Below are 19,202 nucleotides of genomic sequence, written 5' to 3'. Positions count from 1 at the left end.
CTTTAAAATGCACCATTTTGCAATATTTTTTCTTTTATTTTTTATATGGAGAACCCACCCTGGACCCCACGTTTGACCATAATACTTGCTCGCTTCGTTCGCTGCATAAAAGTCATACCCAACTATTATGCCTCATCACTTTTGAATGTCACCAGCCCCCACTGATTAACATATTGTTCTACAACCTAGCCAGCTCTTAAGAACTTTGTAGGAGAGGACCCAGAGACACTACAGCTCTGTGCTTTAGTCATTTGGCTATGCCGGCTAAGTATAATCCTATTTTAGGTAGTCATTTGGTACTGATGCCTAGGACTTGGGCTTCATTATGGCTTTTATAGGCAGGTACCTTAGCGCACCATCACAAAGGGGCACCAGATATCAAAGTATGTCCTAAAATGGTGTGGTTTCCAGGGGAGGGCCTGGGGTTTACCAGAACAACATAATGTAATTTGGTTGGGTTGCTAATAACTTAAATGTTTTCTTTATTACTCTGTCTTCACAATGGGCCTGAGCTCTTTGGAGCATATTTACATGAACGGACGCATCGATGCGTTATATTTCTTGCTCCTGCCGCACATGCTCTAACGACACCATGGATGCGCTGTATTTACAATACAGTGCTCCATGGCACAAGAATTCACGGATCCATCAGAAATTCTGACTCATCTTTTGGTGCTAAAGTGATGCATTGCTGGGGTTGGTCATAAGACTGACACAATTCTATCAATGAGTTAGAGCACAGAGGCGAGTCCTATGTTAAAAGCCATGTGTCAGTCTTTATGCCTGGTTTGAGAAGGCATAGGGATTTTGACACAGTCAAGTCATAGAGTGATTCAGTGAAAAGTTGTAAATTTCACAGCGTCAGTTCTACGTGGCTTTTAATATGGGAATGCCTACCCTGCATACATTATGCCTGGCACCGGTATAATGTGATGGAGGCCTCTACAAACTGACGGCTATCCCTCGCCCTCCCTTATTCATTTGAATGAGCCCTGAGGCAGCTGAAAGTTGCTTCGAAGAAATGAAAGCAGAGAAAGCAGAAGTCTGGAGATAGGTAAATTAGATGTCCCCCAACTAAGAAAGGTCAGTAGTTCTGGTGTGAAGAAGAGAGCCGTTTAGGGATCTGAGAAAGTTGTTTTTTGTTTGGAGGACAGACAGAACCATGTTCCACAAGGAGAAGACTTGAGCATAAAATTTTTTGTCATCAAAGAGTTTGGATTTTTCAGCGTGAAAGATGTAGACGTTTACGGTGCCTGACCTTAGGCAGCTGGTCGAACAATAAATCAGTGAAACATTGGTTAGGTAGTTAGTGGCTAGGTCAGGTAGAGCTATGATTAACTCAATCCTTTGTTTTAAGGGGAGCCAATGAAACCGCTGCTGAGCACTGATACGGACAGTGTGCGAATGAGGAGCGTGGCGTAGTTCTGGTCCATCTGAAGTCAGGCAATTGCTTCATTTTAGGAGAGTGGCGTAGTTCTGGTCTCTCTGGAGTCAGGCAATTGCTTCATTAGGGACAGCTACTTATATTCTGTTGAAGTAGTCTGTTCTGGAGCTCATGAATGCATAGACAAATACAATCCTTTGGGGTAGGAAAAACGGTGGTGGAAATGGTCCAATAACACATAAGCAGTAGAAAGTTTTTCTAGATATTATTCGCTTGAAGGATCAATGACATATTAGCATCAGGAATATTCCCCCTGTTGCAGATATTTTGAGAAAGGTGGTGAGGGCCCATTGTTGGAGGATTATTAGAGATGAACATAATTTCTATCTCTAATGATTTGAGATATAGATAGTTCAGGCTCTAAATATTTGAACGGTCTCCAAGAATTCTTTGCCTTTTAGGCATGTTCGCAGGACCACCGGAAAATTTGATTTGAATGTGGATGTTATCGCACGCATGTACATTTGTAAGTTGTAGCTTTCAAAAACGGTTGCAAGCAGTATCATGTCAATGTTGAAAAGGGCAGGCGAGAGAGCTGAAGTTTATTGGACTCTGCAAGTGAGGTTTATTTGGCAACACAGAAAAGATGCCAATTTTACCTGATGACAATTATTCCTTTACAACGAGCAAAACCATTTAAAGGTCATATCCTTAATGCAACAGCTGGTTACAATCCCATCCAGGAAGATTGTGTGTCCAACCATGTTGAATTCCACTGAGCGATAGGGGAGGACCAGAGCAGAAAGATAGCCCTGATCCAGGGAGATGAGTTGATGTTCATGGATTTTCAGAATAGTGTTCTTATTTCCCTGGCATATTTTAAACTGAAATTGCAATTCACTCAGGAGTTTGAGGTGAGCTAAAAGTTGCACGTTGACAACGAACTCTCATATTTCAGGTAGACTCAGAAAACCAGAGATGAGACAGCATTTGGACGGTGACCCACGGTCAGCATTGGGCATCTTTTAAGGCAGAGTAATCATAAAGTGTTTTAGTGACTGTGGGTCTTCCTGAAAAAGGACTTTAACACATCTTGTGATGAGTGGACTGAGGATTACATCATGGAATCTGCAATGATGATTCATTGCAGATTCCATGAGATGGTGCTGTAGGCATTAGTGGCTTAATGATGATCCATATTGCTAACATTCAAACAAAGAGCATACAGTGAATTTATTTGCAGACAGAAGTTGCAGCACATGGAGAAGCATAGATTGGAAGAGGCAACTATCTTCTAACAATGAGTATCTTGTCATGAAAGTGAGTCATGAGGTCTTTGTAAGTATCTGATTCAGAGTCGGTGAGTGAAGAAAACAGGGAAAGGATATCAGTTATTTGTAAACGTTAAAGAGCTCTTTGTTGAACTTGTCTACGTCATTATTATAAGTTTAGAAAAAGTATTTCTCTATTCAGAGAAGTGTATTATTACAACCCTGTGATCAATGAGATTGGCTGTGTAATCAGAGGAGAAATTACTTTTCCTCCTCCATAGTCTACTGTCTTACCTTGGCGTTGCAGAAGGCTAAGGTCATTTTTTATTTATTTTATTTTTACTTTCACACTGTCACAATGCACTAATCCTGCAATCTGAATGCAACAGGAGTTATGTGTACTTCCACACTTCCCCCAATCAACTGCCAACCATACACTGAAAATATGTTTATTACAATTAGACTCGAAGAACAGGAAATGGGATAAGAGAGATAAACAGAAACTCTGGATATTGCCTTTCTGCCTGGTCACACAGGTGGGCACAGTCTGCGCCGCAGGAGTGCTGAAATCTAAAGACAAGAGGAAGCTTTTGATGATTTTATCATTTTGACTCCAGCACATAACTCCTAACATTTCATGTGATATACTTTTTAACAATCTCTGTATTTCCAACTTTTTGCGGCCAAGTGAAACCCTCTAACTTTCTCCAGCTGAAACATAATTAGAATTTATGTAACATATGAAAAGACTATTCTGAGCTATTATGCTTTCCTTACTATAGACAACTATGGTCAATGTTGTATAAATACTTCAGGCGGTTCTAAAAACTTTTAATGTGAAAAGTCTATAAACTGCAACATAATAATTGCACATTAGTATTATAGAGTTCACCAAATAGCAAGCAATCACTTCCCCACTTAAGTTGATACCTTCATACCAAATGTATCTTAAAAGAAAGGGTACCAAGGTTTGTGCTAGGTGTGGATCCTTTTCATTCCACTGATGGACGCAAACTTGTGCAAATACAAGTGTTCATAGTCCCCAAGAAAATAGTGTTCAAATAACAAGTAAAATGACCCATTAAAGCGTTTGACAAACAGGGTACTGTACCCTTTCTGCCAAACTCTTGATGCATTCGCTCTATTTAAAGTCAGGAGGACTGTCAGTTTTCTTTTGGTGGAGCCCCTATTGGCTATCTGGACAGAGAGCTTGCTCTTATGGCCTGCTGGCTGTTGGAATAAGGGCATTGCATCACCCATCCTATTTAGGGCTGATGGTGTGATGTTCTGGAAAAACCTTGCAGCGACAAACAGAAAAATTAAAATATTGGCCCTCATACCAAGGAAAGAACATTCCATGGGCATGGCAGTCATTAGTTATTTGTTTTTCAAAAACAAACTCTCTTTTTAGGTGTTGGTTTTTGCAAACAAAACGTTTGGTGGATGGCTGTCAAAACCAATGGGAGCCTTTGACTAACTTTTTGGTACCTTCAGAGGAGCCACCATCATGTCGGTTTCTCTAAAGGTACAGAAATCACTGCTAGCTGGCGGTGATCTCTAAATTTGTAGGGCAGCAGTCTGTGTGTCATATGGAATGTCCTCCTCCAGCATGACAAATGGCGAGCCATCTGTCAAACCCTAAATTCGGCCGTAGGTCCTTGATCACTAACATTAGCCTAGAATACTTCTCTGTATCCAGTACAGTCTTTGGTTCATTTCCAAACATAATAAGAGTGCAAAGCTTCAAAATACTGACCGTGACATCCAAGCTGTTGTAACTATGGATGATGATTACCTAACAAAAATGTTTTGGACCATGAGAACCTTCTACTCTAAACGTTCAAGATGGCTGCCACCATTTCCAAACCTCCCATGGGACATGTAGTCTTCCTTGACTTAATTCATATGAATTGCTTATCCTCTCGTGCTTCTGAAAGTGTGCACATTCAAGTACTTATAGTAATGCACAAGATCAGCAGATGTGCGAAAAGAGCAAATTGAATATCATGACAGGCACACACTTCAAATCTAATTGTCTACAGAAGTGACTCAAGTGGGTAGGAGTGAAAACAGATTCTGCAATAATAACAACATTGTGCAGAAAAAGTGGCAGAATCAAAACAGCTCAGCAGCTTCGGGCTAGGGCTAGGGTTGGAAGAAAAGGGTTTTACCCGTTGCTTACAACTATGTGTAGTTGGGTTGCTTTATCATCTAGTGATTTGACAAAGAGTTCTACTGTCGTCGTGCGAGTACTGCCACAGTTCCACTTGTTTGAAGAACAAGGAACCATCAGGAAATTGAGCTCTGGACTGAAGAGTGGACTGAAGTATATTGGGTCAGTTTGCCTTCCCCCCCAGAGATATATTGAATCAGTGCCTACATGAAACTGTAGATCAGCAGAGTATTTCAAAGATGAATTATTTGCCAACTTAGGGGCAGATTTACAAGCCCCTTGCACCACTTTTGCTTCACTTTTCCCATGTTTAAAGTGACGCAAAAGTGGCGCAAGGGGCTTGTAAATCTGCCCCTTAGTGTCCGGTGGCTGGTGGAAACACTATTGAACGTTCTATGGTTTAAGACCTGATGTGCTGCTGCATTCTGCACAGACTTAAGTTGTTCAATCTGATATTTGGTAAACCACCCTAAACAGTGCGTTAGTGCAAGCTAGTTTAGCATTGAACAGCATTCCGCGATTATTTTATGCTAATTCTAATGAATGAATGGAACATATTGTTTCAGCTGACTCAACCATGAAGATGCTGACCACATGCTTGCTCCAATGTGAATGCACAAACTAAGTTCAATATCCTAAATCACCCCACATGGGGGGCACACAACATATTGTAGGTTATTCAGGAATAGTGTTGAAAGACCGCGTTGGAAAACTAGAACCTAGTAACAATATTTCAATTTGCATTCATTCTGCTTAAGGCTCTTGAAGTTCATTCAGGCAGCCACCTGTTTCTGACCCTGTCTCCAGAACAGACCATCACCCTGGGGCTCAGTGACAAGCAGATACATCTGCATGTCATTAGTGTATGCATGTGGGGACCAGTGGCAAGCAGATACATCTGCATGTCATTACTGTATGCATGTGGGGACCAGTGGCAAGCAGATACATCTGCATGTCATTAGTGTATGCATGTGGGGACCAGTAGCAAGCAGATACATCTGCATGTCATTACTGTATGCATGTGGGGACCAGTGGCAAGCAGATACATCTGCATGTCATTACTGTATGCATGTGGGGACCAGTGGCAAGCAGATACATCTGCATGTCATTAGTGTATGCATGTGGGGACCAGTGGCAAGCAGATAAATCTGCATGTCATTAGTGTATGCATGTGGGGACCAGTGGCAAGCAGATACATCTGCATGTCATTAGTGTATGCATGTGGGGACCAGTGACAAGCAGATACATCTGCATGTCATTACTGTATGCATGTGGGGACCAGGGGCAAGCAGATACATCTGCATGTCATTAGTGTATGAATGGAATGAGAATAGTTTGCCCCTTAAGATCAGGGAGAGTGTTTAATAAAGACAATCAATAATAACGGGAAATGATGTGACCCCTAAGGCACTCTGAAAAGTTCCTAACTTGAGGCACTGTGTCTATTCTGACAAGAAAGACTGGAACTTTGTGAGTACGTCACCTGTTACATTGTTCGCGAGCTTCAGCAGACTCAGAAGCAGGTAAAAGTCCATTGTGTCAAATGCAGTGGGCCGATCAAGAAGGATGAGCAGAGATCGCTACCATTCATTTACTGCTGCGAGTGTGTCATCCAAGAGTGAGGTCAGCACAAGCAATGTGTAGTGCGATAGTGGCTGGCATGTGCACAGCAGTACATCAAGTTCATAGAAGTATGGATCATGTTTGCTGAACATATCTTCAGCCTCAAAGGCTTACAGTGGCTTGACCTTCAATGTTCACGCGTCTGTAGGCCATTGAGGCTGAAGATATGCTCAACAAACTTGAACCAGACTTCTATGAAATTGATGTACTGCTGTGCATTTGGCAGCCACTATTGCACCACGCATCACTGACTGTTTGTGCTGATCTCACTCTTGGATGACACACTTGCAGCAGTAAATGAATGATAGCTGTCTCTGCTTATCATTAATTGGCTGCCCACTACACTTCTCAGTGCATTTAACATTCAGACGGCCCATCCATTGCACTCGCTATTTCTTGAGTGTTTCTAGAGCTCTTGTCTGGAAGAGGTAGGATTTTAGAACTCAGTAGGTTCAGTTAAGAGGCAGTCAGGATAAGTATAAGATTTATCTAAGATTTGACAATTTGAAAAAGAAATTATTGATGATCAATTGCTCAACATTCAGGTTGAAATATTTTCTATTTTTTCTGGGTAAATGTTGTTCTCTATTTCTAGAGTCCTTCTTGTAGACATCTGAAATCCTCTCCCAGTCTAGATTTTCAGTATTTGTGTTCTAATCTACATCCCTGCTATTTAAGCCCCAGAGCGACTGAACAATCCATGGAGTATGGAAATTTACAGATTTTGCTGAATTAATCTATGGAGCTAATTTATCAATGCAGTTGTTCACTGATCTCAAGCGGCTTTAGGATACCAACAGGAGGATGATTACCAATGGGGCAAAGGTCAGGATAGGGTTGCTAAGGGAGATAGGATTTAAGTTTTAGCGGTTTCTGGAAAATGTGAAAGCAGGTATGTTATTATTACAAGGTCTCCTCGTAGTAAGGAAATCACCATGCATGAGCAAATGGCTGAGAGAATAACTGACAAGAATAGCAGAAGATAATACTTTAAAAAAACACTGTGTGCTCTGTTTTCTGGAAGATAAGGTTGAGGCAATGACTGGCAAAGTGGGCAACTGAAGGAAACCATGCTTTTTCCATGTCACATTCCCTTATTGAGTGTAGATCTTCATTGGTTTATAAGTTTGGATATTTAGGTCACCTATAAGGATGGCCTGGGTTGTGAGATGTGGCATGAATTGTGCTGAGTCAAGGAAGATCTTTGGCTGGTGGTGAACTGTAGAACATGGAAAAGAAGAGAAAATACATGTGGGTATGCAAAGTCAATCTACATTGGAGTGGTGACAATTGGTGACAAATGTCAGTGGAATGGATCACTGCAACACTCCTTTCAGGACCCATAGTCTGTCCTACAAGAGAATATTAAAGTCCGCTGGTAAAAGATTTTGGAGTTGTGAAGGTAAAGGATCAGTGTTCCATGGTTTGGTAAATGCAAGAACATGAGAGAATGTGTCCTTGAAAAGATCATTTTTACCTGCTGCATGCTCGTCTGATGGTCTGATATTGAACAGTGCAGGTCTGAAGGTGGTTACCCGAAGCATAGTGTGGGTGAATATGGAGGGTTGTGTAAAATAGCACATGGGAGGGCAGTAAGCCAAAAAGTAAATGGGAAGGTTTTTGAGTACCCCTCAATTTCAGGAGGATATCAGCAGAACCAAAAGAGGAGGTAGATGTTATTTGTGCTCACCAGGTTTTGAGGAGGTGAATGCTTTGTGTCTGTCTGAAAGCAACTATTGCCTGTTGGACCACCATTAATTAATGTGTTGTTTTATTGAGCAGTACTCTGGTATATTCAATCAGCACTCATGACAATGGCACATTAAACCTCATATTATTAGCAGCCTTCAGCCAGATCTGAGAATGTTCCTTATGGAATTTGCACCATTCTGGAATATATGGGTTACCATCAAGTACAGGCTGAAAGTGCCTTAGCTTATGACAGCAGTACCGGGGCATATATTTGTATCGATTCTGGTGGTATTTTCTTTCCGGTAAGGAAGAATGATTTGCCACTTGTATTGTAGCTGAGTCTCTGTAACATCTTATTGGGTAGAGATACCCAATAAATAACCTCACACAAGCACACTTTAATCTAAATATCGGTTGAGGGTTTTACCTTTTGGTGATGAGATAATCAGTGTTTTTTGGAGGGAACCTTCAGGTGTCTATACTGTGATGATTATGAGAAAAGTTGCTGCTCATGTCCTTGGTATTTAAACACACAAAATATTTGGTTTCCCCTTTAGCAAAGCAATCAAGAGTTAAACTAGTTAAGCGCCTGGGTTTCACTATCGTCTCCAAATAGTTATATTTATTTTCAAAGTGCAATGGAATAATGAAAGTGTCAATTCTTTGCTTGTCAGACATCATTTCCTCATGCCTGTGGCATACCCGGGGTGGAAGAGGAAGGAGTCTTTTCCCAAAGCAAGCTGAGTGTTGTTTTAATTAAGGGATATTTCCACTGAAGCAAATCAATGCTTCCTGTTGCTCTGGCCAATCTATGGTTTAGGGAGTACTGCCTCTTCCGTACTGGTACATGTATTCCAAGACTACTGCATTTGTTAACATATTCATTAAAAAAAAAAAAATAGGCAGATAATGAGACCATCTATGCTGGTAAATCATAGTATATTACTCACTTTTCCCATTAGGATATGATGGCCGAAGAGAATGTCACCTGCTGAAATGCAGGTTTGCCGCTGTAGCAAGGCAAAGGAAGAACATGAAAGGAGGCTGGTATTTGGACACTGAGAATATTCCTGTGCAGAGACAGAAAAAACATCAAACATGAGCTGTCCCAGGACAATGGCACTATTGTATGTGCCACATTTATGATTTAGCATTCACATCTGAATTGATTATAGTCTTGTCTCTATTAAATTCAGCATGGCTACATACACACTATCTTGTGTTTTTTAGCAAGCACACAAAAATGTAAAGTCATGGACGAGCCCCTGGTGCATTTCTTGGCGCACCTTCACAAAGATCTTAAGGCTCGGGTTAGGATCAGCTGCGGGGGTGAGGTCACCGAAGCCATTAAGGTAGGCAGGGGGGTTAGACAGGGTTGTGTTCTATCCCACCTCCTCTTTATTATTTATATTAACGGACTGCATAAAACATTAAAATCAATGTCCCACGATGTCCCCAAAATCAATGGTAAAACACTTCCCGTACTACTCTATGTGGACGATACGGTCCTCTTGGACCGCACTCCGAATTCTTTACGCATTTTAGTGCAGCGTTTTGTTAACCACATGGATAGTTTGGACTTAAGCACCAATTTAAAACAATCTTTTATAATGTCTTGTGGTCCTAGGAAACACCAACTTAGTTCTATATCTGTGGGCAACCAGAAACTGATGAGTACTATCACTTTCCCTTATCTTGGGGTGGTCTTTGCTGCGATCGGCTCCTGGATTGAGCACATGGTTCACTCCAGGAGCAAGTTCTCAAAGGCCATCAACTCGATTCTTAGCCTCCCACGCCCAAAGAGTACAGGTGCTATATTAGCCATTCAAAAAAAATTAAATCGCAATGCGCACCAATAGCCGCGTATGGCGCTGAGGTTTTGGGTGGTTTTGCCAAGAGTCTTTATATCCAACAAGAAAAGAACAGATTCTGTAGGAAGTTATTAGGCGTACCGATCTCCACACCCCAATATACTTGCCATAAGGAACTTAATCTAAATTTTTATAGAGGATTTCATCAGGGCCCGCCTGGCCCTTTTCTGGCTATCTGTTTGGAAGAACCCGGCCGATCCCTAACGAGAGAAATCATAAGCGATTGTATTGGGTGCGAGAAAGGGAAGGATATTCCATGGCTGTCAGGGGTGTATCGAGGTTTATGTAGCGTTAATAAAGGAAGTGTCTTCTTGAATCCTACCACAGCCGAGACCATGCATAAAAATGACCTTAGGAGTGCACTTTACTCGCTTTACAGAACGGAAAGGATCGAAAGGGAATCTAAGAAATCCCTCGTCCTTAGCTATATGACTATCGAACACCCCATGCATCCCCAGGCCAAATATATCACCCTGTCTATGAGCCATTGGGAGAGGAGTCTTCTATTTCGCCTAAGGGCAGGTACTGTTAAATTTGTATTATGTTTCCCCCTCGGCCATCACCCTAACCTTGACGACGCACCCTGCCCATGTGATGGCCAGAGTGGTCAATCTATTTTACATTTTCTGTTCTTTTGTAAATACTATTTAAAGTACACTAAGTGGCTTTTACCTCCGTTTAAAAAACAATTCACGCCCATTAGTCTGGAAAATGCTTACCTGAGGTTACTTACCCTGGCTGACGAAGAGTTTTTTTTCCGCGCAGGCACTTTCTTGAGAATTGCCGCTCGAGCACGTCAGATGATGTCTAATCCTTGAGTCTTTGTATTACGTACCCATGAGTTTTTGTATTAATCTGACAAATTTTATTATTGTGCTCTTTTTATGTATATTGCCAATGGATTTTATTAGACTTTTTTCCTGTGCATTTTAAAATCTGTTATGTTGCTGTGCTTTTATGGATACGATGCTATCCGAATAAAGTGTTTTTGAACCTTGAACCTTGTAAAGTCATTTTATTAATACAAACATGATTGTCCCAAAATGCAAAACTAGATTCGGACGAGTTTTAAGCCAACTGAGTCAACCAGCATTCAAAATTGTGTCATCTAAATTGCTAAAGCCATTGTGGCAAAAACGCAAATTAAATGTAAGCTAACATGCATAGTCTTGTTAGTGGAGTTCTGAAAGTAGGGTCATGTTCAATAACCACATTTATGAGGCCATTCATAAATGTGGTTATTGAACATGACCGTGTTTTTAACCTTGGGGTGACTCACAGAGTGGAATAAAACGGGTCAAAATATAGACGTGGGTCATACCTAATCTTATCTGTAAGACCACACGGGTCTTTTTTTTTTTTCTAAGAATTTTTCTCTTTCGGATTGGTTTTTGGTCTGCCTAATATACCTCTCTTGGTGTAAAATTATATTTTTCATACAACTCCTTACACATTTCCTTTTCACATTATTTTCATGAGAAAGTCATCGATGATGAGAAACTCGTGAGCACACTGGCGAGTACCAGCCAGCAGCTCCTCTGGTGTTGCGCACGTGAGATGCTTTCTCATTCTCCACACATTTTTTCTGGTTTATGCTTTTGTTGGAATGTTTTGCACATGTCGGGCTGTTTTAAATGTTAAATTTTGAAGCACTTGGGTTGGTATTGATAGTTCATGACATGAACTACTTCTGAGGGTATAATAATTGTTTATGTTGCCCCTCTTCCAATCCCATGTATTTTGATATAGTGCTTGATATCTCCAGGTCTTATAGTGTGTATTATTAAAGTACAGCTCCCTGTTAAAGGCCCCTGCTTTTGGCTCGGGCCTTTAATGCTGGAGCAGGCGTTTAATGCCCGGTATAGCTTGCTACGGCAGTATATAAGGCTATATTATAATTGCAGGTAGCAATTGCATAAATGGTGCTAATCCTGTAAAATGCAGCAAATATTCCATTTAGTGCTTGGTTCTAGCTGTTCCTTTTAGGGCATGCTAAGTATTTTCCTTTTTGATATTTAGCTGATCAGCAGAACTAAAAGCACTAAATAGTTTGTCCATAATGTTGGACTTGACTCCAGGAGATGCTGACTCTTAATCACAACCTTGCTTTGGTCTCCTACAGGATCTTTCCTATAAAGACCGACACTGGCATGAAACCTGCTTCCATTGTTTCCAGTGCAAACGCTCACTGGTGGACAAGCCCTTTGCTGCAAAGGAGGAGCATCTGCTCTGCACTGAATGCTACTCCAATGAGTACTCGTCGAAATGCATTGAGTGCAAGAAGACGATCATGCCAGGTAAGGATGGGACTGGGCATTCTTTTGAAACACTTCAACTCATGCATTTATTATGAAATAGGGGACTCATTCATAAAGGGCTTGTATCACATCTGCGATTTGAAGTGTGAACATTCGAGGCATATAACAGTCACTCATGACATGAACACGAGATTAACCCATCTCTAGATTATGGTGCCCCAATATGATCCTTTTATCAGAAAAAGGCAAATGACATAACTGAGTTCCAATTCAGAAGCTTGCTCTGGTTGTCACAGTCTACCTCAATGGAGTCAGCAGTGTCTATGAATTGATCAAGACATTTACTATTGGTCTTGTTATCCGCTTCAATCTCTCCTAAATTAGCTGCACAAGAATTACATATAATGATCAATTTTATTTTGGTTATTATTTCACTTTTTAGTGACATGGTAATCATTTCTACAACTATATTATTGGTGCTTTGGTATATTTATGCGGCCAATTTTTAAGACAAGACTTCAATATTGTATTTTTTTCATTGTACACCTAGCTGACCGGTAGTCATTGCAGCAAAAAAATATTTTGTGCAGTATTGTGAAGAGTGTTGGGTAGGTAGGGCACTTTTGCGCTATGACGTAATACGATTTCATATTATGAGGAAAGACATGTTACTGTAGGGCATTTTCCAGTATGGGCGTTCACCGGAGCATGGGCTGCAATTCCATTAAAAGACAGAAACTGTAAGAAACAGCTCTTGAGTCAGAGTAAGATTCTTAAACCGGTATTCTTCAGTCGCTCGGCGGATACAGATGAGGTGAGATAAAGTTTGTGTTTTTGAATTTTATATACTATATGTACGCTTCACGAATATTTGCCAGAGTTGTATTTTGTCTTACCTACCCAAAGAAATCTGGATGATGAGAAAAGAATGAAAACATTGATGAATTTGGATATTATTATTCAAATTGAAGGGATTTATACCTTTTTTACTACTATAAAATGGTATATGAAAGTAATTGTAAGTAACTGAACCAGAAAACTGGGTAGTCTTGCATGACAAGTCATGTCACAGGTAGCAACTGCAGCATATAGGATCCGAATTGTCTTTTAAGCCACTTTCAACGCAGCTGCATGATTCCCCATGACCATTTTATGTTGGCTGCCTGCCCGTATGCAGTGGGCAGTGCAAGGAGCATATCAAGCAGCTAAAGATGGGTGCCTTATTTTTTAATAAACAGAACAGGGGTAGAAATTAGTAGGAGAGCAGAAATACGCAAAGCGTGAGAGAGAGAAAATTGTTCCTCAGCAGTGCAAGGTTTGACATTAGTTGTGGAAGGATACATAAATCAAATAAAACCACAGTGAGACTGAAATGCTTTAGGAGATGCAAATACAAGAATAAGGAGGGAAGCCATCAAATTGGGTACAGGGTATTGAGATAAATTAGAAAGTCGTCTTAGCATGAGCAAGAGGTGGGCACAAATCCCACTTTAGGTTTGTAGTAGATACAATAGGTCTCTTTGCCAAAAGATAGCTGTAGATGTCTACAGGCAAGAACTAAAAATGTCACTGGTTTGTTGTATATACATTTTTTATGTTAAAAAGCCATGAAATACAACTGTATCAAAATCTTACATCTTTAATGAGGCATTTAAAGCTCTGCTTTTCCCCTAGCCCTCTCACAGAGACATATTTTGGTGTCTGCAGATCTGAGCCTTGAAAATCTGCATGATCTGTAACCTGAAAATTCTCAGAGCCAACATTTAACATCATGTAACTAAAAAGACTGTATGATATACTGAAAGGCCACCAGGTGTTTTTCATTGACCAAACCCCGTACACAGCACACAGTGTGGAAATTAATGTTCTTTTTGTTTTCTAAGGGACTCGGAAAATGGAATACAAGGGCAGCAGCTGGCATGAGACCTGCTTCATCTGTCTGCGGTGCCAGCAGCCAATCGGAACAAAGAGCTTCATACCCAAAGACAATCAGAACTTCTGTGTACCCTGTTATGAGAAACAGTTTGCTATGCAGTGTGTACAATGCAAGAAGGTACTGTGTGCAAACCTAAGACTTGTAGAGTTGCATGAATGTCTGCTAGTTAGTGTGTCTGTCTGGAAATCAAGCAAAACTTAGTGCTACAAGTTAAATGTTTCTAAACATTTTCAAAAGCTGAATAGAAATTAAAGCACTATACCCACTTCAGAAAGTGACTGTGTGTACTTAGTCTAGTGTACTAAGGTGGCAGCTCCGATTTGCTACATGTCATGTCCTTTGGTGGTTTTCTAGTTCACACCGAGCATTAGGTGAATCAATATAAGGCTACTAATTAGTCAGGCAAGCATTTGAACATGTGTGCCTCTTCCCCTGAAAGGTTTATGTAACAGTTACCGAAGGACTGACTGCTGGATCACTCTCCTCTTATCAGTTGGAAATTAAGCTGATGTTAGTGCATCTGAAATGATGCCAGATGTCCAAGTTAAATGAGAAGTGGCTAGTAAGCACTGCATTCTTCAAACCAGTAGCAGCCGGTGTGCTGGACGAGCGGCAGGGCGGGCGGGGCAGGAGTTATAAGGGTTGCGGGCGGGAATTATTTTTATTTTTTGAAACTTACCCGCAGCCATCCGCGTTGCACTCTTCTGCTCCTCTTCACTGCGGGAAGTGAAGGCACAGGCTCCCAGAATGCCCTGCGGCCAATGCTGACCTGCTTTCACGCATGAGAGCAGCTTCAGGATTGGCCTGAGCACCCTCGATTTGCGCTCCCGGACAGACTGAGTCTGTGCCTGCTCTCTCCACCTCAGCTGTGTTGCTGGGTTGGAGAGAGCTTTCACTGCACATGATGGTTTGGCTGGCCTGAGACGGCCGGCCAAACAGTTATTACCGCCAAGTCCCTTCAGTCCCCACCCCTTTCCTTACTTGTGAGATGATTATCTCTCTGACAGAAAAAAGAACAGGAGAATGCTGGGACCCTTAACCCCACCCCCTCCCACTGGGAGTACATAACCAGTACCTACCCAACATTCCGCCTGTTCTTTTTTCTGTCTACCGACAGAATGGGACAGGGTTGCTGGTTCTACTTACCTGCTGCAGTATTCTTCTCAGGTCTTCTCTGGATCCTGTCGGGCTGTCCTCGATGTAATGTACGGTGCCTCCCAGCCTGCTGGGCTTGCTGGGAGCCACATTTGTTGCCGGTATTCCTTACCTGCTGCAGTATTCTGCTGTGGTCTTCTCTGGATCCCGTCGGACTGCTGGGCTGTTCTCTATGTGCTGCTCGGTGTCTCCCGGCCTGCTGGGCTTGCCAGGAGCCACGATTGTTGCTGGCTGACCCTTAACGGCTGATGCGCTGGCCCTCCCAGTCTGTTCCGGGTTGGATGGCTAGTCTTCCTGGTGGCTGGCCAGGCTGGAAGACACACTGCTGCAGCAGAACGGTGACTAGGGCGGGTCTTGGTGGTGCACCTGGAGTGCCTGGCGGGCCGTTATGGCTGTTTCCTGTTGCCTTGCGCTGGGCTGGTGGGAGCAGGCGGTGTGCTATGGGTTATACCTGCCCCACAGGGTGAGTACCGCATAGTGGTTTTTCACCTGTTTTGGCTCTGGCCTTTGGAGTCCCCTGCTTCCCTGCTGCTTGGAATGTGTTTCCTGTCTCAACACTCCTTACTCTTTTTCAGGGGGGTTTTCAGGTTGTCCTGTTGCCCGACGCTGTGTTGATGGTCTGTGCCGGGGCTGGCTGGTGGGGGTTGTTGGTGTTATGTGGAGTCTGCAGCCCCCCCCCCCCCTCCGGGTGAGTCTCGCTGGGTGGTTTTTCATCCCTCTTTGTCTTACTCTTCTATGTGACTGTCGTACTTCTTGCAGGCTGCGTCAGGCCCTTGAGGTTCCCGGCCTCCCTGCTTCTTGGGTTTTCTTCTCGCATGAAGGGCTTGGTATTTGTGCCCTCTCTCTGGCCATGCATGGACCTTAGCGCTGGGGTTCACTGGTGTATTGTGCCTCTGCTGCCTCTCCCTGGTCTCGTGCGGCAGTCCTTGGGTGGCAGGTGGCTCCGGGCAGCACTGGGGGTGCCACTGGTGTGCCTGGTTGCCATTTGTTGGTGTTTGCCTGTTGCCCTGCGCAGGAGTTGGGTTGCACTTGGGCTGGCTGCTGGTGGGGGGTGAGTTCCGTGTTGTAGTTTCATCTCCCCTCTATTCGTTCCTTTCCAGTTGCCTTGGCCGGTTTTGGGGGTCCTCTGCCACCCTGAAGCAGGGCCATTTGCCACTGGTGGGGGCTGGGTGTTGTGGGTCGTCCTTCCCATCTGCAGCTCCTTTGTTTCTCATCTGTTGATTTTAGTTGGCTGGTGGGGATGTTGGCGTGGGGGCTATTGTGGTCTGGTGTCTGACTGCCGTGGGGGTGTGTGCCACGTACGTTTTTTCCGGGTTTCACTCCTGCTTGGCAGCCCTGTTGTTCCCCTTCTCCGGGCTGTGTCCTTTTCTCTGGCCTGGCTTTGCTGTGGCCCTGGGTTGGTAGCATCGCGGGGGCTGTGCTTGGGGTGCCCCTAGTTGCAGTTGGCACAGTTTATGGGTTCCTGCAGTGTTGGTTTGGTCCTGTCACTTTCTGCTTGGGGCTTGCCATTTGGGCTTGGTCCTTTGGTGATCCTGCGTGCCTTCCTGCTGGTTTTTCCAGCCAGTGCGTAGTGGTTCTGGGGTTGGTTTTGTGCCTATGGTGTCTCCAGTCCCTGGTCTTCCTGGGTCTTTTGGTGGCCCTGCTGTTGCTGTGTCTCCTTGGGTCCGGTTTCTGCCAAGTCCCTCCTCCGGTCCCTGCTCCTTCGGGGGGGTTGTGTGCCTGTGTGCCCTTCGAGCTCGTTCCGCCTTGGGTTGTGGTGTCGCCACGTGTCTCCTGGTCTGATGCTGGGGCCTTGGCTTAGCCTTGGTCTGCCTTGGCCTCGCTGTCTCTTTGTTTGGCCACTCGTTGATCTGTGCAGGTCGGGTTGGCAGTACCTTCTCTGCCCTTGTTTCCTGGTTGGGGGCTTCCTGGTTGTGCGGGGCCTTGCCTTAGGGTGGTGTCTGGCTCGGGCTGTTGGGACCTTGGTGCCTTGTGGGTCATCTTTGGGTGTCTGGATTCCCTTTCTCTAGTCGGTTTGTGCCTTGCTTGGGTATGGGTCTTTCAGCCCCTTGGTGGTCGGGGGTTCTGTGCCTGGTGTGGCTGGGGGACGGGTCGGCTTTCTAGTCCTTTTCTCTGGCCTCTCTTCTGCACCTGCCTTCCCCTGGTGCAGGCTGGGCTGTGGCATTGGCGTGCGGTGAGGCTGCTTGGCTTCCTACCTGACTTCCTGCCACTTTGTGTTCCCTGTGTGGCCTAGCTATAGCTGGTTCCTGTGCCTTTCTCTCTGCCCTCAGTGGTTGGAGGTTTCAGGGTCTTGGCTGTTGGCCCTGTGCCGCTCTGTCCGGGCTGGTGGGGGTCCTATATGGTGGCCTCATGTCTTGCTGGTGTGTCTGTTGTTCAGTCTACTGGCTTCTCGGGGGTCTGTGGGGGCATCTACGGGGTTGGGCTGCCTTGTTTGTCTCTCCTGTTCTTGTGGCCATTCTGCAGTTGGTCTGGGGATTCGCTTGGGGTGGTTCCTTGGTGTCGTCCTTTGTCCTCCTGTGCCATTTGGTCGGCTGGTGGTTCAGTTGGGGGTTTCCTCCCTTCCTGGTTCTGTGGTTCTTGGTTCCTCTTCAGTGACTGGTGGCTTGGTCTTCTCCGGTCCTATCTTTCTTGCCTGTGGTCGGCCCCCGGGTTTGTGGCTGTGGGTGTCGGCCTTGGTGTGGTTGTACTTTTCAGGGTTCTGCTCTCTGGTTCTCCCCCGTCTGTCGACTGTCCTGGTGGGGTCTGTGTGTTTCTGCCTGGTCCTTCTGGTTGGTTTGCGGGTGGCTGGTGTTCTAGTGCTCGTCGTTCTGGCTTCCTTCTGGCTCTGTCCTTGCTTTTGTTGGGTGGGGTGTCAGGTTTGTGTCACGATGTCCCCTGCTTTCGGGGTGGTTGCCTCGGTCCTGGTCTGTTAATCTGTCCCTGTGCCTCTGCTCCTTCCCCTGGTTTGGGTGGTGTGGGCTGTTGTCTGGTGGTTGGTGCTGGCCTGGTCCTCCTCTGGGGCTTTTGCAGTGGCAGTGTCCTCTGGGCCGTGTCTGTCGGGTTGTGGGGGGCATGCTCTTGGTCGCTGCTCCCTCCTTCTTGGTTTGCTCTGTGTGGGCCTGCCCTTGGTTGGTCCTCTGGGTTGGTGCCTTGGCTCTGTCGGCTGGTCCTGTCCTCTTTTGCCTGGATTGGTCTGCTGTGTGTGTTGGGTTTGTCCTGTGGTTGGCTGTGTCGCCCTTTGTCTCCTACTTTGGGCTTATCCTGTTGAGTCTCTCCTTGCTTCCCCTCGGCTCTCTGGTGGGGTTGTTGTGGGTTTTTTTTGCAGTGTTGGGTGCTCTTCCCTTGTCTGCAGGGGGTCACTCTCTGTCGGTTCTGCTGCTGGGTCTGTGGAGCTGTCGGGTGTTCCTGGGCTTAGTGGGCGCCCTTCCGGGCTTTTGTGCCACGTGCCACGTGAGTGCTTCTGCTGTCCTGGTCTGCCTTGTGCTGGTTGTTTTTGGGGCCTGGTTGCTACTGCCCCTGGGGGCTCACCTTTGGGCTTGAAGTCTCTGTGGTTTGTCTCCTTTTCAGCCTTGGGCGGTTGTCTTTGCCTTGTAGCCTTCGGGGCTGGCTCCCTTCTGCTTGCCGATTTTGGGGGTTGGGTCAATGGGGCATGGATGCCCTGCTTCTCCTTTTTTTCTATGGTTGTTTGTCTCCTTTGGGCTGCTGGTGTTTTCTGCTTCTGTGGTGCTGATTCTTCCGGTCCTTGGTGGTGATCCCTGTTGGTTTGGCTCTGGCTTCCTGGTGTGTCTGATCGCCTAGGGTCTTCTTTCGTTTGTGGCCTCTCTGCTGTCCTTCTGTTGAGGGCTGTCTCTGTTGCCTCC

At 44.6% G+C, this 19,202-nt stretch overlaps 1 protein-coding gene across 5 annotated transcripts in view; it reads left to right on the top strand.

The window, feature by feature from the left end:
- Positions 1 to 19,202, top strand: part of FHL2 (four and a half LIM domains 2) — a 338,242-nt gene that overhangs the window by 281,719 nt on the left and 37,321 nt on the right. For all 5 annotated transcript variants that reach the window (XM_085622611.1, XM_085622612.1, XM_085622613.1 and 2 more), the window contains 2 exons: positions 12,137 to 12,311; positions 14,156 to 14,325. In XM_085622611.1, coding sequence (XP_085478737.1) covers positions 12,137 to 12,311; positions 14,156 to 14,325 — 345 coding nt within the window. The remainder of the gene's footprint in view (positions 1 to 12,136; positions 12,312 to 14,155; positions 14,326 to 19,202) is intronic.

This window comes from Triturus cristatus, chromosome 8 (genome assembly GCF_964204655.1).
Source record: "Triturus cristatus chromosome 8, aTriCri1.1, whole genome shotgun sequence".
Classification (NCBI taxonomy): Eukaryota; Metazoa; Chordata; class Amphibia; order Caudata; family Salamandridae; genus Triturus; species Triturus cristatus.
The sequence above is the reverse complement of the archived record's forward strand: the minus strand, read 5'-3'. Positions and strand labels throughout refer to the sequence as shown.